Here is a 22497-nt window from a genome sequence, read left to right on the forward strand (position 1 = left end):
CCTGACTCCCGGGCCACCCTCACCCCGCGCGGGGCGCACCAAGTTCTGCTCGCCCGCCCCCGGCCCCGAGGAGTCCCCTGACTCGCCCCTACCCAGCCCACAACAAAGGAGGCTCCCTAATGGATGCGCGATCGCACCCCAGGGGGTCACCGGCGGGGACCGGCCGCGAGAGTGCGCCCGGTTGTGCCGTGCGCGACCCCCGGGCCCGGAGGGCGGCTCCGGCTGGGGACAAAGGGGCCGCGCGGGGCGACGGGGCGCAGGGCGGGACGCCGGGAGCCGAGCCGGCCGGGACTCACCTTCGCGGCGGCCCGGCTGCTCTCCTCGTGGAGCAGGAGGGCGGCGGGCAGCAGGAGCCAGACGCCGAGCCGGGGCCCCATGGTGGCGCGCCCGGGGCGGCGTGGACCGGCGGCGGACGGCGGAGGCCGACGCCCGGGCTCTTGGGGGCGGCGGCGGGCGGCTCACTCTCGCAGGGCCGGGACTCGAGCGCGGCGCACCGTCCCGGGCGCGGCAGCTCGCGGCGGAGACCTGAGCGCGACCAGGCGAGCTCCCCAATTTGTTGGCGCTGCCCCTCCCCTCAGCGGCGCGGGGCGGGCGGCGCCTCAAAGGGGGAGGACCCTTCGGCGCGGGTAAGAGGCGGCAGGAGCGCGCGGCCGGGGGATTGTGGCCGCCGCGCGCCGGGACGCAGGGCTCCGCGCTCTGCACCCACCGCCGCCGCTGCCCGCCCCGCGCCCCGCGCTAGCCGACCCGGCGGACGCGCAGGCCCGAAGTCGGCCCGGGGAGGCCGAAAGGGCGGCTGCGCTGCTCGTGCCGCAGGCGGCGCTTCTGGAGGGCGGAGACGCGCGGGCGGCAGCCACTGAAGCCGGGCCTGAGGTAAGAGCGGCCCTGGGACGCCGAGCCCCGGGCAGAGGGCAGAGACTCGCGCGCCCCGTGCAGCTCGGGCTGCGCGCCCGGCTCTCGGAGTGGGAAGTGGGAGAGGATGGAGCGGCGGCTGCTGAGCGGCCCCATCCGGGCCTAGGTGGGCAGCCGGCTGCCCCCTCCCCTGCCTCGTCGCGGGGCGTCTCCCGGTCACCCCCGGCAAGAGGCGGGGACGCGCCCCGCTTTCCCTTGTCCCGCAGACGGAGGCGGGCGGCGACGAGGCTCCCTCCCCAGCCGGGCTAAGCCCGCTTTGTCTCGTCTTCCAGGCTAGGAGGGACGGATCGGAGCCCCGAGGGGCCGAACTGGGAGCATGGACCGAGACCAGCGCGCGGCGTCGCGCCCTGCCCTGCGGCGGTAAGCGACTTGCTGCCTATCCCCTGGGTCCCGCGCGCGTGTGCTTTTTGGAATTTCCAAGCCGGGGCCAAACACTCATGGCGCTCTTCCCCCCTCTCCCATCCAGGTGGCTACTGCTGGGAGCTGTGACAGTGGGGCTCCTGGCCCAGGGCGTCCTGGCGGTAAGTCCTGGCTCCCGTTCCGGGCCGATTCGCGTGCCGGAGAGAGCGGTGGGGACACCGAGTGGCCTTGCCAGAAGGCCACTCGCGCGTGCGCACCTGAGCGTGTGTCCGTGTGTGTGTGCCTGGGTGTCCCCTGCTCCCCCTACCCAGCCCAGGCTCTGAGAAAGCACGCCTTCCCCGCCCCTCACCCCCGAGAACTCCGGTTTGCCGTTCCTTGGGTCCCCCTTCAATCCTGTGCGTTACTGGCGTCGGCTCTTCCTTGGGAACCAATAATTTAAAACATGGCTCGCGGCATCCTTTCCCCTCGTTTGAGCAAAGCCCGTCGTTAGAAGCAAAGCTCAACCTTAGAATCGAGGCGGTCAGACACGTGGCCCTGAGGCGCCAGGCTTCGGGGGAGAATAGCTTGCGTGGCATCAGAAGCTGGTGTCAGAGGTCCTGCCCTTGGCAGAGTTTTCCGTTCTTTTGAATGAGAGGCTCTGGGGGAATGGGCGGGGCGAGGAGGACCCGGCGACTTTGTACTCCTGGTGTCGCTGAGAGGGAACAATGGCAGAAAACACCGCTTTCTTGCAAGACGCGCTGTGGCCCCGGAAAAGCCAGGATGGGGCTGCTAAGTCTCCCACGGGGACCCTGTTTACCAGGTCCCCCTCCACCCCAGCCCCGCCATTCAAGGTGACCCTGTCAGCATTGCCAGGCATTCCCCGCCTGCTGATTGCACTATGGGATTTTGTACTTGGCAGCAGGAGCCGCTCTGGTTGAACTTCGTGTGGCATGGCTGAGCTGTCACAGCTTTGTTGGGTCCCTTGAGTTGAGGACCCAGATGTTTAAACTGCAGCTGAAGATCCAGGGGACTTACCAGGTGTCCTGGACCCCACCCTCCCTTCCTCTGTCTGATGGAATATGGTGGCACCTGATGTCCCAGGTGGCTCAGTCAAGAGACCCCCCCCATCCGCACTCTGGGCAGAGTGTACACAGGCACAGTGGGGAGCTGTGTTCACGGTTTGCTTTTAATTCTGTTATTTTCACATTGTTCCATCCTCACATAAAACAAATGAGGATTTTCAAGGCTGTGAGTGAGGAAGTGCTATCCTAGCTTGGGAAAGAACCTCTAGCCTCACTTTTCTGCTGCAATTCAGGGCCCAGATTGGGAGTCAGAAGAGGAGTCCATGGACTTTGACCGGAACATTCCAGGCCAAAGTTTTCTTAAAGCTCGGGTCTGTCTCCCTTTCCTTTCCACACGTCCTGGTTTAAGAAGATCAGAGCCTAGAAATTTAAACCAGCCCATTGGCCTTTATGGGTCCTTATGCACATAAGACGTACAGGACTTGGCCCAGAGCTGGGAGCCAGGGCAATGCATGCGCGCGCGCGCACACGCACGCTCGCACACACGCGCGTGCGCGCACACAGACGCGCGCGCACGCTCAGAGAAGGAGGAGGAGGAGGAGGTCCCTGCAAAGGAAAGTGCCCAACCCTGTTGCGATTGTGCGTTCGTTGTGCTCACTCTCCCACACCCCTTCGTCCCCTAGAACCACTTTTGAGTGTGTGTGTGTGTGTGTGTGTGTGTGTGTGGTATGTGGGCCTCTCACTGTTGCGGCCTCTCCCGTTGCGGAGCACAGGCTCCGAACGCGCAGGCTCAGCGGCCATGGCTCACGGGCCCAGCCGCTCCGCGGCATGTGGGATCCTCCCGGACCGGAGCACGAACCCGCGTCCCCTGCATCGGCAGGCGGACTCTCAACCACCGCGCCACCAGAGAAGCCCCTAGAACCACTTTCATAACATCAGTGTTTTCCTTCTGGCATTGATCCTAAAAGTGGTGTTCATGTCAGAAGACCTGGGTACTAAAGGCAGCTCTGCCCTGGTCTCATAAATCCTGAGCGTGCGTTTCCATACATTGAACAGAAGAGAATATCCCCCAGCCCGTTACATGTAATATACCCCTGTGCCTTCCTCCAAAGCCTCTTAGATGCCGCATACTCATCTGAGTCTCTGCTCCCTGATCCTTGGGTGGGACCCAGAGCATTTATTGCCTAGCAGTGCTTCTCAGAGGACAGTCCTTGGACCCCTACACTCACCTGGAAAGCAGACCTCTGATCCACATCTCAAATCTTCTGATTAGACTTTCGGGGGTGGAGCCTGGGAGTCTGCATTCCCACTTGATGCTAAAGTGTGGGAGCCACTGAGTTAAGAGTATTAGGTTGGAAGGCATTGGAGTCACTTGCCAGCTTATGGCATTTCTACATCTGCACATGCAAACATACTTGAGTCATTTTACTGGAGACACATCGATACGTGTTATTCAGCAATCGTGGGATTTATGATGTTCGACGATGGATGTTCCACTTGCTAACTTCTCATTGACCACTGGCTTTAAGAGCTGTTACTCAAGAAATAATGCCTTAACCTTTAACTATATTTACTAAAAAATCTTCCCCATCGTGGCAAGTCCAGCTCCTGCCCTATTTGTCTGCCACACTCAAGAATCCTGTGTCTTTGCCCGTTTGTGCCGAAGAGTCTTCCCAGGGGTAGGTCAATTCGGTGAAGAGGGCTGCTCGCTGTAGCCTGAAGAGTTTTGTAGCAGAAGCAACGGAAAATGGGTAGCAGAGATGGTAAATAATTATTTAATGAATACTTGCTACGTGCCAATTTTTGCGTCTTAATCCATCTACGCTTCATAGGAAAACACACCTACCTGAGTAGGTAACATTTGTTACCCCCATTTTACAGACAAGAAAACAGGCACAAAGAGTTTAAACACCTTGCCCAAGGTGTCTCTCTTTGTAAGCAGCAGATCTGAACCCAGGCAACTCCCCACTGCTTGGTTTCCCAGGGTCAGAACTGGTATGGTAAGTCAACTACTGATTTTCAGTAGTTGAGTCTCCTAACTGTGCTTTCCTTGCTCTGGACAGAGATGGGCAGAACAAAGCCCACCCACTGGTTTCTGGGAAGAGGAGTCCCCCTCCACCTCCTCTTCTGCTTTGCTCTGTAGAGCAGGAGCCCGGAGCAAGGGAGACCCAGCACGATCTGGTGGCCAGAGGGAGAGAGGACGGCAGCAGTCCCCTGGCAGCCTGGGCTCAGGACCCAGCGTGGGTACACGCACCCTGGATGTGTGGCACCTGTCGTCAGGCTGCTGCCCGGCCTGAGGGCACGTGAGACAGCCCATCCTAAACGGCCACCATCCCAGGCTTTGAAGGCAGGTTGCCCCGGGGCTCATGAGCCCCTGTACCGCACTATTGCTTCTTATCTCAAGACGTGGGGCAGCAGCCTTGAAGATCTAAGAGGGCAGCCCTGTGCGATTCTGGGGGGAAGAGAATTCCAGAGAACAGAGACCTTCCTGGAGATCAGATGTGCTATGGGCTGGGCTGACCTCCTGACCTCAGCCGGGGAGAACTTAGATTCTCCAGGTTATGAAGAGGCAGCCAGGAGAGCTGGACACACAGGCCCCATATGCCCGAGGAGATGGTGGGCTCCAGACTGCCTTCCCACCAGCTCAGATTTCCAGGGCTTCAGGCTCTGGAAGATTCTCTTGCCATTCCTGCATGCTGCCACACCTTTCCCTGCCCCCAAGGAAAGAAAAGAAAAAGAAGGAATATGCTCTTTTTTTTTTTTTTGAATTTTATTTAATTTATTTTTTTATACAGCAGGTTCTTATTAGTCATCTGTTTCATACACATCAGTGCATACATGTCAATCCCAGTCTCCCAGTTCATCACACCACCACCACCACCACCCCCCGCCACTTTCCCCCCTTGGTGTCCATACGTTTGTTCTTTACATCTGTGTCTCTATTTCTGCCCTGCAAACCGGTTCATCTGCACCATTTTACTAGGTTCCATATATATGCGTTAATATACGATATTTGTTTTTCTCTTTCTGACTTACTTCACTGTGTATGACAGTCTCTAGATCATCCATGTCTCTACAGATGACCCAATTTCGTTCCTTCTTATGGCTGAGTGATATTCCATTGTATACATGTACCACATCTTCTATATCCATTCGTCTGTCGATGGACATTTAGGTTGCTTCCATGTCCTGGCTATTGTAAATAGTGCTGCAGTGGACATTGGGGTGCATGTGTCTTTTTGAATTATGGTTTTCTCTGGGTATATGCCCAGTAATGGGATTGCTGGGTCGTATGGCAGTTCTATTTTTAGTTTTTTAAGGAGCCTCCATACTGTTCTCCATAGTGGCTGCACCAATTTACATTCCCACCAACAGTACAAAAGGGTTCCCATTTCTCCACACCCTGTCCAGCATTTGTTGTTTGTAGATTTTCTGATGATGCCCATTCTAACTGGTGTGAGGTGATACCTCATTGTAGTTTTGATTTGCATTTCTCTAATAATTAGTGATGTTGAGCAGCTTTTCATATGCTTCTTGGCCATCTGTATGTCTTCTTTGGAGGAATGTCTGTTTAGGTCTTCTGCCCGTTTTTTGATTGGGTTGTTTTTTTTTTAATATTGAGCTGCATGAGCTGTTTATATATTTTGGAGATTAATCCTTTGTCCGTTGATTCGTTTGCAAATATTTTCTCCCATTCTGAGGGTTGTCTTTTCGTCTTGTTTGTAGTTTCCTTTGCTTTGCAAAAGCTTTTAAGTTTCATTAGGTCCCATTTGTTTATTTTTGTTTTTATTTCCATTACTCTAGGAGGTGGATAAAAAAAGATTTTGCTGTGATTCATGTCAAAGAGTGTTCTTCCTATGTTTTTCTCTAAGAGTTTCATAGTGGCCGGTCTTACATTTAGGTCTCTAATCCATTGTGAGTTTATTTTTGTGTATGGTGTTAGGGAGTGCTCTAATTTCATTCTTTCACATGTAGCTATCCAGTTTCCCCAATGCAAAAGAGACTGTCTTTTCTCCATTTTATATCCTTGCCTCCTTTGTCATAGATTAGTTGACCATAGGTGTGTGGATTTATCTCTGGGCTTTCCATCCTGTTCCATTGATCTATATTTCTGTTTTTGTGCCAGTACCATATTGTCTTAATTACTGTAGCTTTGTAGTATAGTCTAAAATCAGGGAGTCTGATTCCTCCAGCTCCGTTTTTTTCCCTTAAGACTGCTTTGGCTATTCGGGGTCTTTTGTGTCTCCATACAAATTTTAAGATTTTTTTGTTCTAGTTCTGTAAAAAATGCCACTGGTAATTTGATAGGGATTACATTCAGTCTATAGATTGCTTTGGGTAGTATAGTCATCTTTACAATATTGATTCTTCCAATCCAAGAACATGATATATCTCTCCTTCTGTTTGTGTCATCTTTGATTCCTTTCATCAGTGTCTTATAGTTTTCTGAGTACAGGTCTTTTACCTCCTTAGGTAAGTTTATTCCTAGGTATTTTATTCTTTTTGTTGCTATGGTAAATGGGAGTGTTTCCTTAATTTCTCTTTCAGATTTTTCATCATTAGTGTATAGGAATGCAAGAGATTTCTGTGCATTAATTTTGTATCCTGCAACTTTACCAAATTCATTGATTACCTCTGGTAGTTTTCTGGTGGCATCTTTAAGATTCTCTGTGTATAGTATCATGTCATCTGCAAACAGTGACAGTTTTACTTCTTCTTTTCCAATTTGTATTCCTTTTATTTCATTTTTTTCTCTGATTGCTGTGGCTAAGACTTCCAAAACTATGTTGAATAATAGTGGTGAGAGTGGACATCCTTGTCTTGTTCCTGATCTTAGAGGAAATGCTTTCAGTTTTTCACCATTGAGAATGATGTTTGCTGTGGGTTTGTCATATATGGCCTTTATTATGTTGAGGTAGGTTCCCTCTATGCCCACTTTCTAGAGAGTTTTTATCATAAATGGGTGTTGAATTTTGTCAAAAGCTTTTTCTGCATCTATTGAGATGATGATATGGTTTTTCTCCTTCAGTTTGTTAATATGGTGTATCACATTGATTGATTTGCATATATTGAAGAATCCTTGCATCCCTGGGATAAATCCCACTTGATCATGGTGTATGATCCTTTTAATGTGTTGTTGGATTCTGTTTGCTAGTATTTTGTTTATGATTTTTGCATCTATATTCATCAGTGATATTGGTCTGTAATTTCCTTTTTTTGTAGTATCTTTGTCTGGTTTTGGTTTCAGGGTGATGGTGGCCTCACAGAATGAGGTTGGGAGTGTTCCTTCCTCTGCAATTTATTGGAAGAGTTTGAGAAGGATGGGTGTTAACTCTTCTGTAAATGTTTGCTAGAATTCACCCATGAAGCCATCTGGTCCTGGACTCTTGTTTGTTGGAAGATTTTTAATCACAGTTTCAATTTCATTACTTGTGATTGGTCTGTTCATATTTTCTATTTCTTCCTGGTTCAGTCTCGGAAGGTTATACCTTTCTAAGAATTTGTCCATTTCTTTCAGGTTGTCCATTTTATTGGCATAGAGTTGCTCGTAGTAGTCTCTTAGGATGCTTTGTATTTCTGCAGTGTCCATTGTAATTTCTCCTTTTTCATTTCTAATATTATTGATTTGAGTCCTCTCCCTCTCAAAAAGAAGGAATACGTCCTTAAGGTTTTCTCTTCTCCTTCCAATCAGCTTAATGCTAAGTTACGGAAAATGTACGGTGCTCACATGCTTTCCATGCTCGAGTTAAGACTCCTAGAGATCAGATCTTTTGCAGAATTCCCTGGGGCTCTAGTTCAGTTGTTCACAATCTGAGCCCCCAAGAAGCAGGGAAGTTTCACAACGTTCCTCCTCTGTTAATGGAAAAACAAGGAAATCTCCAGCTCTCTGGAGGCCCTTAAAGGAAGCCTCCCTGCATGGCTTGGCCACAGTCAATAACACCAGGGATTTGTCATAGCATCACAGAACAGATGCAGGTATAAGGGGGACATAGGGACCACAGCTCTCCCACTGCCCGTGGGTATATTTAGAACCAGAGAGAGAGGGGGAAAAAAAGTGCAATTCAAGTAAAAAGTTCTAGAACAGAAAACAAAGATTTTGGTAAAATAATAAAAATCAAAGGATTGTCTGTCTTCCTTTGGTGACAGACCAATGGGTGACTCGCTTCAATTAAGTAAGAGAGAAAATGCGAGAGAAAAACAAAAGTGCAATGGAGATAAACCTGATCGATGACGATGGTGTAAGGAAGATGTCAGTGCTTAGAAGGTGGTGGTTTTGGAATGTCTTGTACTTTTAATCTGAAAAGGAGTTGTCAGATTAGGAACCTGATTAGAGGACTTGAGAGGAAAATGTGAAGTCAGCCTCCCGCTGTAGCTGGTGGTGTTCTCACCGGCGTGGAAGGTGGTAGGTAAGGTTGGGAACCCCGGCCCTGGCTGATTCGGCTTGTAAGCTGGGCGTTCTGCGGGGAGCTGGTGGCCCCCAGGACCGGGGACCGCACAGCAGTGATGGAGGCAACCAAATGCCACCCCAGCGTGGCTCCTAACTGGCTGGGTGACCCCAGAGCAAGTCACTTAACACTTTGAGGGAGGGTTGGCGTCCGTCCGTGCTGGGATGCTCAGGGCATTCAGTCACCCCGGTGAGTTGGAGAGTCAGAGCTGAGGACGGGGCCCGCCCCCCTCAACCTGCCCCAGGCCCGTCCCTGGGCTAGGCCCTCACCACTCCCAGCTGTAAAGCTGGAAGCGGGATGCTGTTCCAGGCTGGCATTTGGGCTGCTCCAGAGATGACTTAAAAATAAGTGTAGGGCTTCCCTGGTGGTGCAGTGGTTGAGAGTCCGCCTGCCGATGCAGGGGACACGGGTTCGTGCCGCGGCCGGGAGGATCCCACGTGCTGCAGAGCGGCTGGGCCCGTGAGCCATGGCCGCTGGGCCTGCGCGTCCGGAGCCTGTGCTCCGTGGCGGGAGGGGCCGCAGCGGTGAGAGGCCCGCGTACCGCAAAAAAAAAAAAAAAAAAAAAAGTATGCTGCTTGAGGCTTCTTATCTTTGGGGGTGGGGAGCTTCTGTAACCCAGTGAATGATACCTGATCAGCTGGGGCAAGAGGCCAGGCAGTTTATCTGGTGGTCACCTCCTGCCACCACCCTGGTGGCTGCTTCCACCGCCAAGGAGACTCTCCTGGGACCGGCCTGAATGACTCCCTAACCTTGATTTCATCGCCCCCCTGGGGCTGTGTGATTTTTTTTTTTTTTAACCATGAAAGAAGATTAGAAGGTGTCTAATCTTAGGGAGACTGCGTGGGTTTCTCCAGCCCCCTCCATGCGGTCAGGGAGTGACTTTCAAGGGACATGCGAGCAGCTGCGCCCCACCCACTAGATTCCGAGCCCGCGGGCGCCTGGACCTGGTCTCTGTGTCGGGGTCTCCCATCTCCTGCCGCTCCTGTTGTGCACTGGGTGTTCTGTTCCGACGGGATTCTGCCACCCTGAACGAGGCTGCCTTCTGAAGCAACAAGTTCTTTTGTAAAGAAAGTGCTCCTCTAAGTGCCGTGCGGTATCCTGAATCGGATCCTGGAAGGGAGAGAGAATATTGGTGGAAAAACTGGTGCCATTCTGATAGAGTCTGTGGTTTAGTGCGTGTGCTCATGTTCGTTTCTAGTTTTGACAAAATGGGCTGAGGTTGTGTAAGATGTTGACATCACATCATCCTGTCTGCCTGAAGGGTTGTATGGGGACTCTCCGAATTCTCTTTGCAGCTTTTCAGCAAATATAACTCATTTCAGAATAAAAACCTGCCCTTAGAAGCCATGCATCTGTCCCATCTGGCATGCTTGGTCCGGACAGGTGCAGAGCGAGCAGAGCTGCACACTGGGGATCCAGAAAAGGGAGACAGTGTCCCCATGCTTTGCGCTGATAGAAAAAAGCAAACAAAAGGCACTTCTGTGTCCTTGGAAGTCTAGCAGAAGTGGCCCCTGCTTGGGGAAAGGGCTTTTGTTCCCCTAACTTGGGTGGGGTTCTTTATGGGGAGAGGGGAGGGAAGGCGCCCCAATGGAGATTCCACCGCTGGGCGTCTCCGAGGGCCTCCAGGGCTGAGCTACAATGGCCTCCCTCTTCTTGACCGACTGACCAGGGCAGGAACACGGTTACACAGTTGTTTCCTGAGCTCGAGATGGCACAGCAGGTTCGCAGGACGGTGTCATTTCCAGGAGGCTTTTACATGCTCACACCTCTGGCTCCCGTGTCCCATCCATAGGGGCTGGCTGTGTGGGAAAGGAAAGCCCACCCCCAGCTTCTTGCACGCCTAGGACCCCCAGGGGACAGCAAGGATGAGAAAGTGGCACGTCCAGGGTCCCCGAGCCCCCCTCCACACGCACTCCCTGCATTGCTGCAGGCCGCTGCAGAATTTGGAGTGAGCACTCTCCAAGTGGCCATAACTTCTACTGGCTGGGGACAAGGACCAGGAACAAGGATGGCCAATGGCCAGCGGCTGTCACCTGGCGCTTTTGCCTGTGTCACCACCCTGCAGGAACAGAGCAGCCATTGCCAGCTCTCTCTCCTCGAAGTAGCCTGAAGCCCCGTGACCTAAAGGACACCCTGCCCCTGGCCTGTTAGAGGCCTCCCGTAGCCAGTGTCAGAATCCCGCGCCCAGTTGGAGCCCCTGTCCCTCGGAAATGAGCCATTGCAGAGTCTAATTAAAGTGCCCTCCCAAAATTACCATTAGAGAGCCGGGATTTTAAGTCATCATCCTTAAGCCCTATAGACATTAAGCGTTTGTCTTTTCTCACGTAATTTTATCCCCACTGGTATCTCTGCCACCGCAGCCCAAGGCTTAGGGCACATGACGTCTTTCCTCCTGTCTCATTCACGGCGACATCGTAAGATCCAGGGCCTGAAACACAGCAGGCACCCAGTAAAGCATCTGTGCCGTCAATGAGTGAAGGTATATAGCAAGCTGAAAGTGCTGAAACAAACCTTCTGGATGAGAAGGACAGTCACGGAACAACTAGGAAAGATTAGATTAAAATGTAGTTTTTCCCGGTGTGGTTGTTTTTCCCCAATTAAATGCTACCCCCCGCTGGCTACAGCTGTCTGTACCTGGTGATAAAGGAAGTGCTGATTTGTCTGTGAAAGATTTGCCTTTTTTCCGAGGGATTGTTTCAGGCCCTAAAATTCCTATTTTGCTGTTTTTGCCCCCTTCAGTGATCTCCCATGTGGGAATTACAGAAGGATTACAGACTGATTTTCTGGTACCTGGTGGGAATTACGTAACAGTGTGTTTTTCTGCGTGTTGAGCACTTTTGGGTGTGTGTCTGACTCTGTGGAGTGGTGTGGGCCCCATGAGAGCAGAGGAAAGGGCTTCTGCTTGTGGACACGGTCAAAGACACGTGCTCCCTGGGATGCCTCCCAGGCTGTGGTTTGTCCATTAGAAAAAAGAGAGGCTATTATCAACAGCTGGGCAATAATTTCAAACTAATGTCAGGAAGGAGTGACACAGGGAATGGGGAGCCCTCTCGCCTCCTCTGCCCTCACCCCTGCCCCTGGCTCCAGGTTGGAGAAAAGGAGGGGTCCCCTGGGAGGGTCCTTGTGGGCTCCCCTGGGATCAACATAAGAAAGAGGAACCCCTAAGGAAGTTTCTAGCATTTCAGAACCCCAGGAACAGCTAAAATCTCCCACAGGGGAAACACAGCAGTTTGGTGCCAGGAACTGATCCTAGCCACTGACACACATTAGCCGCTAAACACCCACAGTTCTGTGATTATCCCACTTTACAGATGTGCAGACTGAGGCACACAGGTTAGGGCACTTGTTAAGGTCAATAAGGAATAAAGTTGGGAGTGAAGCCCAGGACTGGCTGGTTCTATAACCTCGGCTCGTAACCATGGTGCTAGGCCAACAAATCCCTAGCCATAGAGTATGTGTGCATACTCAAAATACACAAAACGTTGGCTATGTAAAATATACATATGTATATCATATGTAAATATATGTATATATTATTTATCTACATGGACCATAGAAGGATGATAGACGGTAGATGACTGACAGAGAAAGATAGATATAGATGACAGATAAATTGATAGATGATAGATGGATAGATAGATAGTAGATGGATGGAGAGATACATAGACATGGAGATGAGAGAGAGAAATAGAGAACATAGAACCCACAAGCGCACACACACGCGCCCTTTGGAGGACCCGAGCTCCTTTCTCCCTAAGGGCTGCCCAGGCAGGAGGAGAAGGACGGTCTCGAGGACGCATCAGGCAGACCTGTTCATTCTGGAGTCCCTCTGCAGAGAGGCTGACCTACAAGTGTGGATGACTAGCGGCTCCCAAACTCTGAGAAACAAAGACTAGAATGGCTGCATGAGGAAAGACCCCTGGAGGATGACCAAGGGGGACACACAAGCTGGCCGGGGGGTCCGATCAGCAGGACAGAGTCCCCAAACCCTTCTCCTTCTCCGGGTCCTCTTCGAACTCCCAGGTGAATGTTCCACAGGCACGTGGGGGGCAGAGGCATGCAAACACAGCATTGTCTCGGCGCAGATAGAGAGGCTGTTGGAAAATAGTTAGTCCTGACCTGGAGAAAGATTTACTTAAACCCCCTGGGGAGTAAGAGCCCTTCCTAAAATTACTTTAGCTGTGCAGGGACCCCCGTGGACAGCAGTGTTATGATGACAGGCTCCATTTTTCCTGGACCAGCGCCAGCGTCCCTACCTCGGGGTCTGCTTTCCCTGCTTTGTTTTTTTTTTCTGTTCTGATGTTTTCCACTGGAGTTCCCACATGCCAGCAGGTAGACAGGCGTGGCCTGTTAAAAAGCGTTGGCGCATCTGGGATGGAGTCCAGTGACCAGGAAAAGCCACTTTTCCTTCTCTATCTCCTTTTCTTCATGTGTCAAACAGGAATGTTAGTATCTGTGTCACAAGTTCACAAGTTCACTGATGTGAAATCCGTTCGCCGAACAACATGTCTCGATTCTGCTAGGACCGGTGTTCACTCACAAGTCATGTACGTCAATCCTCTCGTGGGCTCGGGGCTGTGTCCCAGAGGACAGGCCAGGGGCAGCAAATGGAATGTTCTGAGCACGTGCACGTGTGTGTGTATGCGTGTGCTTGTGTGTTCGGGGTAGGAGTATCCAATTGTCTGATGGAATTTTGAAGTTAAACGTGCTGTCCGTGGGGAGCGGGCAGCCCGCAGAGGCCCTACTTTAGAGAGAAGAGCCATTGCGGGCTCTTTACCGTGACACACATGCTGTGCGTGTGGCCCTGGGGACAGAGGAGAGGAGGGTCCCTGCTCAGACAGGCCCTCGGGCGGAGGCGGACGTGGTGTGGGCACAGCAGGCCAGCGGGACTGAGGGATGTGGGAGGGGACCATGGGGAAGAAGGTTCTGGTCCTAACACTTCTGGGTGCCACGGGCACTGGACCCTGCCTGGTAGGGAGGAGCTGTAATGCCAGGAGCCTGAGCTGGGGACACGCTCGCTGACGCTCCCGTGTCCACTTGGTGAGATGGGCGCAGGGGAGTCTTCCCAAAGCCTTTGGACAGTTGTTTGTATTTTCTTAAGTTTGAAAAACGCCCGCCAAGGGAAGAATGTTAATTTTAATTAAAGTTAGGTCCAGGTGTAACTAAATTATTTCCAGAACAAATGGAAAGACTTACAAACAAAGAACATTTTGTTCGAAGGATTCCGAGACCCAAGTATCATTTAACAAAGCAAGAAAACTCTAGAGGCTTTTGTTTGGCAATGTGGCACAGAAAACACACCACAGAACCTTAGGAGAGGGTGTCTTTCTCGAAGGAGCGGAGAGAACCCCCAGCCTTTGCCTAACAGGGCCTCAGCAGTGCTCACTCGCTGCTGTGGTTCCACAGCCAGGATGAACAGGACACACACCCACCCGTTTCCTCCTGAGCGCCCAGGTGAGCGAGGCCAGTGGGTGACCTCAAACAAGAAGAGTGCGGCTGGAAATTCCAGGGGGAAAATCACCCCCTTCCCTTTCTTCCTTACTTGGTCACGGTCCGAGTTGTAACAACCTTCCAAGTTGCAATGAAGGACCAAATACGGGCCTGAGAGACTCTCCTTTCCTATCTGAAAAGCACCTTCCTCTCCTACAGCTCCCACCAGGTCTGGCAGCTTCCCTCCCTGCCCCGCCCCTCCCCTCCAAGACAATCTTAGCTCAGACAGGATTTCCTTCGTCTTAGTCATCAGCTTTTATGGCCCAGCCTCCCCCTTCCCGTTGCAAAACAAGGAATATTAGCAGCGAACAGTCTGAAATGATTTGTAAACCTTACCAGTGCGTGTAGACATCAGGTTTTGTGTCTGCTTATCAATTTCAAGATGACAGAGGCTGGAAAAATCAATGCGTTTCTTGTTGTGAAGTCGCATGGTGCGGCAGTGGTGTTTCAGCTGTCTGCCTTGGCTTTTGTGAAAGTGCAGAAGAGCAGACACGTTCATTTTCATTGCAGTCCTAAAAAGCTGCAAAGTTAAAAACAAAATGACAATTTGGGCAGAGATCATTCCTGTTTTAAAAGAAGGCTCGTCAAAGGAGGGGTCAGTTCAGCAACCTTTCTGGCTGGTAACGGGTCTGTTTCCCAGCATCACAGAAGAATAGGCCTTCGAGGCATGGTGTGAAGCATTCCTTCAAAGCCTTAACAGATTTCCTGGGGTTTCGAAGGAGAATGCCGTCTTCATATTCTCCCAAGTGATTCTCTGAGGAACCAGAGCAACTCAATTACAGGAAGAGTATGTACGGTTGCCAGGTCTGCTCTTGATTAAAAAGGAAACCCAGCCAGGTCACTCAGCTGTGGCTGCCTGTGCAGGGAGGAAAGTGTACCCCGACCAGGGAAGGGACCCCTCCATCCAGTTATAAGTGGACACACACACACACACACACACACACACACACACACACACCTGTCTCTCCTCCCTCTCTCCCCTCCCAGCAGGAGTACTTGTATCAGCACATCACTCTCCTTTTCCCCTTGAACTGTTCTTGCCAGGAGATAGAAGACAAAAGCCAGCCTCTCCCAATTCAAGTCAGTGGAGTTCCATCAAAGAAGCTGGGGAGAAAAGAGATACAGATATCTCTTTACAGGTTCTATTATCTCTTTTTCACTCCCATTCCAAAATTTCTTCACTGACACCCTGTGCCCTTCTAGATGTAAAACTTTGCTCAAAAGTGGATCTGACAGCAGTTACTTACATGCAGAATGTGCCCCTAGTTTCCTATGAAACCAGTGGACCTCGGCCCGTCAGGAGGTGAGAATGACCCGGGGAGCTTTGTGAAATTGTGAGTGAGCTGCTGCTGGGTTGGGGGTGGGGTGGGGGGCAGGCATCTGGGTTAAGCAGTGTCTGTCAACCTGGCTGCCATGGCCGTCACCTGGGGGACACTCCCGAATGCTGGTGGGGGGCCCAGCCCCGGGGACACCCTCAGGTGACTTAAGGGAATTTCAAACAGTGCTAGCACCTAAAACTAATACATTAAGCAGTTACTAAACATACAGTGACTTGAGGTTCGATGTTTACATTCAGCAAATTTAATTCCATTCTTATTTACTGAAAATATTGCTGGCTGACAAAACTGAATCTAAAAGTCACTGATTATGGCCATACACAAAGATACCCACATGTTTGAGAACCACAATATGCCAGACACTGAAAACCAAACCAAACAAAATATGTACTAAATAAAACTCCGAGAACTTGGAAAATGTGGACACTTCACAGCAGTGTTTAGAAGTGTTTCGTTAATATTTTAAGACAAATGTATCAAAACCTTGGCATGTTATAATTTCAAGTAGCCAGTTTTGCCTTAAATTTTGTCAGAAAGTTACAGCTACCTATATTGCCAATGCTGGGTCAGCTTAATTTGACTCACGTTTAATAGGACTTAACATTAAAAGCTCACACTACCCTGAAATATTTTATTTCACGTATGGTGACATTCAGTATTCAAGTGCCAGTGTTTTCGTACTGTCTTTTGGTCAAGTTTCTTTAAACTTTCAAATAATCCCTTTTAGGCTTACAAAAATAAATATTTGTCAAAATGTTCAATAAATATTACACAAACTAGCAGCAAAAAGTATCTAAAATCTGTCGTGTGCAAATAGTTTTCTTCTCAACTATCATTCCATGGTCCCCAATAAAATTTTAGAATCTAGTTCCTAACACGCTGTGTTCAACAATTTCCAAGAGACAAAATAAGATTGGAAGTTTAAGGACACACACACACAAGACATATATCTAAAATTCTCTGAATGTACAATAAAATAAGTATTTTGTAAAAATTTATGGGCAAAATGTACAAGAGTCTAAATCTATACTAATTGAAATAGCACCGTAACAAATGACCTCAATACCGTCAAGTGCACCTACTTAATAAAGTTTTAGAACAAGGCACAGTACACTTGAAAATCTATTGCACTTTAAGAAATTTTTGCCGCCTTATGCCATTGTAAATATTAGTCTATAAAGATCACTATATTCCAACCACAAAATGAGCACAGAATTCCAAGTGGCAGAGGCATTTTTAGTTGGTGAACAATCATCTTTGGTCAGATTTAGCAGAAAGCAACTATAAATACAATGGAAACCTATGCAACTAAAATACATTAAAACTGCACTATATAGAAATAACACCTTGTGCAGTTCAGTACATATTGCCAACCTGTGTGACCTCAAGAATTTCAGAGTTTGTAGCTACTCTGATTTACAAATTCTACAAGTGTAAAAGCCATTTTAACATTTCAGCGCAGCTTAAACAGAAAAAAAGAGAATCTGCATTAAAATAAAAGCCTGCTGCGCAACCCCTCCTGCTCGTATCCTCTTGACCACAAAACATCAACACTAGCATGCATTAAACACCAAAATCCAAGCAGGTCCTTGAAAGGACTGGTCACTGGCATGATCAGCCATTCTACCACTTCAGTTTTATTTACGGCAGGCGTTCAAAACATCTAATTAGGTGAAATTTCCCCTAAACACTTTTGTTATCAAAACTTTAAAACTTTTCCTATAATAATATGCCCACATCTGCCTAGCTTAGAATTAGTAACCTAAACATTAAAAGAGGAATTGCTGTATTTACTTGCATTAACTTCGAAGAGTGCTTTGAAAAATGTATGGATGTATTCGTACATGCCATCTCATCATGACCGGAACGCCTTATTTAAAGGACTACAAGTGCCCATCCAGGATTGAGCGAGCAACTCAGAACTTCAACTTAGTACAGGCTGCCACATTGGAAACTAATTCTACCGTAAGTTGTTTTCCTACCCTCTCTGCAAGTACCAAAAAGTCCTAACGCAGGAGACAGCCCAAGATTTTTTCCTTTATAATATTTACAGATGAATTGATGATTCCTGTTAAGTTGTATCACACCTGTGTGCCAAGGTTTGATTTTAGCCCAAGTTCGGTGAATTTATTTTGTCAAAACGATCGAAAACTTGAGCATTACTGAGCCAACAGGACATCATAATAATAAGTTGCCCGGAGTTAAAGTCACAGTACATTAACGAACAAATGATCCTCAGTCACAAAATTATAAATGCAATTGGGGACGGGAATAAGCAGAAGGGGAGTTAAACCAAACTACAGCAGTTAAGTCTTCACCCCAACTTCTTAATAGGGTTGTTGATTGTTCCTTTCTTTTCTTCCTTTGGCTTTGAGCTCCCTTGAATTTTCAGGAGAATCACAGCTGGTAATGCAGTGCTAGTTTTTTGTGTGTTTTTTTCTTAACATCTTTATTGGAGTATAATTGCTTTACAATGGTGTGTTAGCTTCTGCTTTATAACAAAGTGAATCAGCTATACACATACATATATCCCCATAGCCCCTCCCTCTTGCGTCTCCCTCCCACCCTCCCTATCCCACCCCTCTAGGTGGTCACGAAGCAGCGAGCTGACCTCCCTGTGCTATGCGGCTGCTTCCCACTAGCTATCTGTTTTACGTAGTACCAGTTCTTGAAGCTACACGATATAGTCTCAGTTACATGTGGTTTCCATATTAGCTTTTTGGAAATGGTGATTTTGCTGCGAAGTGGATTCAGCTGCGCCACCAGTCAACCCCCGGAGAGCTGTAATTTCCTCCGTATCCATCACTATTGTAGAAGCTTCCATAGCCATGTCCACCACATCCTCTGCTGCTGCCATGACCACCTCGACCCCCGCGGCTGCTGCTTGCACGGCTACTACTAAAGCTAGGACCGCCAGAACTGCTACTTTGTCCATAGTCTTGGGCACCAAGTCATCCACTCAATCTCTTAGAACGCCCACGACTGCTACCCTTGTCGTCGTGCTCAGAAGCCATACTTTCCAACCAAGATGGTGCTTCTTGTTCAGCTTCAACAACAAGTGCCAACGAATCCTTCGTGATATTTACATGACTTTCATTGGAAAATGAGGTGGCAAGACCAAGGTTTCCTACATGTCCTGTACGGCCAATCCGACGTACATATTCCTCAGTAGCACTTGGCAAATCAAAACTGATAACATGTTTGACGTTTGAAATGTCTAGTCCTCTTGCTGCCGCAGCAGTAGCCACTAGAATTGGGCTTTCTCCTGAGCGGAACTGGTGAAGGGCTTCCTCTCTGTCTCTCTGTGATCTGTCTCCATGGATGCTGGTACAGGCGTATCCTTCATGGTATAAGAAATCCTCCAGAGAATCAGCACCCTTTTTGGTCTCCACAGAAACTAAAGTCAGTGAATCCTTCCCTGTGCATTTAAGAGGTCAAGCAGAGACGACCGTTCCTGACCGTTCCACCCAAACTGCTTTCTGCTTCTCGCCTGATTGGAATTTCATGTTCTAGAAATAAATGACTTACTTTGCTCAGAGGGGGAAGGAAGGAAGATTAGTCATGCTCGCTCTGGATTTTTTTTTTTTTTTAAGTCCCAAAATTCCTTAATTAGGAAGTAAATGCAGTTGAAAAGAGTGTTGACTCCTGCCTAGAAATTCCAGAACAGGGAATGTCTGTCTGCACCACGCTGATGCTTCAGATGGTTAGAAAGGCCTGCTCCCAGAGCAAAGTCAAACCTGGACCATCACTTCTGTTTTGTATTAAAGCCATTTTAACATTGTGAGAAAGCAAAGCCAGAGCAGTATCTCAGAAGAAAGTAAACTTGCTTAGAAGGGGGTGTACATATAAACGTACGTTTCCTCCATTTTCAGAATTGTCTCTCTCTAGTTACAGTACCTTTAGCAAAATCCTAATCCTTCTAGTTGTTGAGTGAGGACAAAAGACAGGCTGTTTATTCTGCCAACATTTTTGCCTTCGTGTTGCTTTTTCTTCCTGGTTGGGTTTAATTAACTAGAGTCTCTAAGGATAAACAGAGAAAAAAAGGCAGCCTTCATGAGGTTTTTCTTAACTCCTCACATTAAAAAGTTGTCTTAGCTCTCTATACTTGCTAAGCATTTCATGTGTTAAAAATTAGATCAGGGCTTCCCTGGTGGCGCAGTGGTTGAGAGTCCGCCTGCCCATGCAGGGGACACGGGTTCGTGCCCCGGTCCGGGAAGATCCCACATGCCGCGGAGCGGCTGGGCCCGTGAGCCATGGCCGCTGAGCCTGCGCGTCCGGAGCCTGTGGTCTGCAACGGGAGAGACCGCAACAGTGAGAGGCCCGCGTACCGCAAAAAAAAAAAAAATTAGATCAATTTCCTGAAATTAAAAAATAAAACTTTGACACGTGATTCATACATCACATACACTACAGACATACAGTGTTTGTAAACTAATCACTTGAAAATGATCTTATTAATGTTACCTCAGGTCTCTTGTATATCTATCTTGTGCAAACCTCTGTTGATTCTTTTATCCTTTTTTTAAACGGTGATAAAACACACACAACCTGAAATTTACCATCTTAGGCGTTTTTAAGTGTACAAGTCAGTAGCATTAAGAGCATTCACATTGATGTGCAATCTCCATCCATCTCCAGAACTTTCTTCATCATCCCGAAGTGAAGCTCTGTCCCATTAAACAGTAACTCGCTCCTCCCCCCCCTCCCAGCTCCTGGGAACCTCTAGTCTCTGTGTCTATGAGTTTGCTTGTTTTAGGGACCTCATGTAAGTGGAGTCATACAGTATTTGTCCTTTTGTGACTGCCTGATCTCACTTAGCGTAACGTCTGGAAGGTTCAGACATGCTGAAGCATGTGTCAGAATTCCCTTCCTTTTTGAGGCTGAATAATATTCCTGTGCTTTTCTAAGGTATTGTTTTCAAGTTCAGCTTTGTTTTCTTGGCTGGTAGGTTTTGGTGGTTAGAGTCAAGTTTAGGAGAAGCACGTGGGCCCCTTGGCCACGGGGCTTCTGTGCTTGGGTCTCTAAGATCGGTCCTCCCGCTTCTGCGTGGCTCGCTGGTGGCCCCTCTCCTCTTGACGTGGGTCTCGCTTTCCGGCCGATGTTGACCGCTCCCTGATAGAGTGGGTCCTTCGGTGCACTGTTTCTGACACACTGAGCCCGAGGTCTCATCCTGCCCCAGTCCCCCTCTGCTGAACCTCTCAATCTGAGAGGAGCCAATGGACAAAGGTATCGATCCAGTAAGAACCTGTAGCCAGTCCCCTGGAATCCTGTGGCGGGAGTTCGAGGGCCTTTAGCCACATCAGTAGTTCGGATCCCAAAGACGGGCTCGCTCGAGGCTCACTAGCTACTCTGAGCTTCTCTTCTGCACGGTCTGGGTGGGAGCTGTCAGGATGCTGTAACCTGACACCCAGGAGGAGGAGGGGGTCCCAGAAGCAGCCACCTGCCAGGGGTGGCATCAGGGGTTGGCATAAAGAGCCTCCGGGATGCCTGCACCCATCTTGCTGTGGGTTTTTTTTTTCTTTTTTAAGTTAGTGGTGCTAAATACGTCTCTTTAACTCATACTCATTCCTCTGCAATTGTGAATCGCAGGGTTGAAACGAGGGAGCAGCAGGGAAGCCGAGGGGCCAGCCAGAGGGTCAGAGTCCCAGACAGAAAGTCAGCAGAGGTGGCTCTTGCCGCCTCTGCTGTGCTCGTGATGGGAGGGCGGGCACAGGCGCCGTGGAAGACTCCTAAGGAAGGAACGCTTGCTCTTCTGCGAGCCAGAGCCCTGTGAGCTCCAGGGTTACGGTCCTGGGAGCCCAGTGTCCAGTGCAGGTCCAGCGTGGGAGCTGGGATCTGACTCACAGCCCAGACAGACGCCAGCAGGAGGGAAGCAAGCTGGGAAGACGGGAGTCCTGGGCAGAACTGGCACGCAGTGTTTGGGGACTTTCTGTTCAGAATCCCAGCACGAATCACGCTGCTCAGGGGCCAGAGGCACAGCCCACAGAAACGCGCACCTGCAGCTACTGACGCAGGCTGCTCTCTCGCTCTCCACTCGATTTGAACTGCTGCATGAAAACTACTGGGGTAGATAGACGATGACGGCTCGTCTGCAAAGTCAAACTAATGCAAAATATGCTTCCTCTGCAAGACAGAGTGCCAGCTGTCTCCTGGCGGCATTCGGCCAGTGAGGGCTGCAGGCTGAGCTGGACTTTTTCTTCAGGGCAGAGGAGGTTGGCCAGTGGCCTCCTTTGTACTTCTGGAAACTCTGTCGAGGGTAAGAATGTGGAAAGTGGACCAGTGACCAAACCGATGGAACGGGGGGAGGTCATTCAAACCCCTGCTTATCGGGCAAGGTGATAACTGAACTTGGCCCCGTGATGCCCTCCCTACTGGGCCCGGGATCGCGAGGCTTCTGGGGGAAGGGGGCTTCACTGGGAAGTCACCCTCCCCTGGAAGCGCCGATCGCTGACACAGAGTCCACAGAAAGCACATCAGATGCTGCTCTGAGATCCTGGCTAGAGTCGGAAGAGCTGAGCCAGAGCGGCGCTGGGCAGACTGCGTTTGATTCCACAGATTCAGCCTCTACAGGTGTGGCAGGGCCTGGGACTCTGCATTTCTAACCCACTCCCAGGTGACGAGCTACTGCTGGTCCAGAGACCACAGTTTGGGTAGCAAGTCTTAGACAGTTGTCTCTAGGGCCTTGTGATTCCGTTTGCCCTTTGAACAGTCACCTCCTCACCATCAAAAGAACGCACACCCAGGCTTGTTTCCCCGAAAATGTCCCGCCAGCCTTCTAAAATGCTGCAAAAAAACACGCTCCACTTGCTTGCTTGCACAGGCAATTTTTGGAAAGCTAGAGATAAGAGAAAGATCATTTTCATCTGCTGTTCTCTGGAAGGGTTAAGGAATTTCTCTCTTTGCAAAGCATTTTATCTTTTGACACGTTGGGCTGCCTGAGGCCTCCCGGGGTCG

At 49.7% G+C, this 22497-nt stretch overlaps 2 protein-coding genes and 1 pseudogene across 5 annotated transcripts in view; 1 reads left to right on the top strand and 2 right to left on the bottom strand.

The window, feature by feature from the left end:
- COL4A1 (collagen type IV alpha 1 chain) overlaps window positions 1–689 on the bottom strand; it is a 148206-nt gene extending 147517 nt beyond the window's left edge. For 2 of the 3 annotated variants that reach the window (XM_060287797.2, XM_060287798.2), the window contains exon 1: window positions 297–689. In XM_060287797.2, coding sequence (XP_060143780.1) covers window positions 297–377 — 81 coding nt within the window. In that variant the 5' untranslated portion in view covers window positions 378–689. The remainder of the gene's footprint in view (window positions 1–296) is intronic. The other variant, XM_030856757.3, reaches the window with a different exon arrangement.
- The window catches only part of COL4A2 (collagen type IV alpha 2 chain), a 177364-nt gene continuing 155526 nt past the window's right edge, over window positions 660–22497 (top strand). Inside the window, exons 1-3 of one of the 2 annotated variants that reach the window (XM_030856756.3) lie at window positions 660–870; window positions 1182–1269; window positions 1376–1430. In XM_030856756.3, the coding sequence (XP_030712616.2) occupies window positions 1226–1269; window positions 1376–1430 (99 nt within the window). In that variant the 5' untranslated portion in view covers window positions 660–870; window positions 1182–1225. Of the gene's footprint in view, window positions 871–908; window positions 1016–1181; window positions 1270–1375; window positions 1431–22497 lie in introns of those variants that run through there. The other variant, XM_060287724.2, reaches the window with a different exon arrangement.
- LOC132593873 (ATP-dependent RNA helicase DDX3X-like) lies at window positions 18294–18977 on the bottom strand (annotated as a pseudogene).

Source organism: Globicephala melas, chromosome 18 (genome assembly GCF_963455315.2).
Source record: "Globicephala melas chromosome 18, mGloMel1.2, whole genome shotgun sequence".
NCBI lineage: Eukaryota > Metazoa > Chordata > Mammalia > Artiodactyla > Delphinidae > Globicephala > Globicephala melas.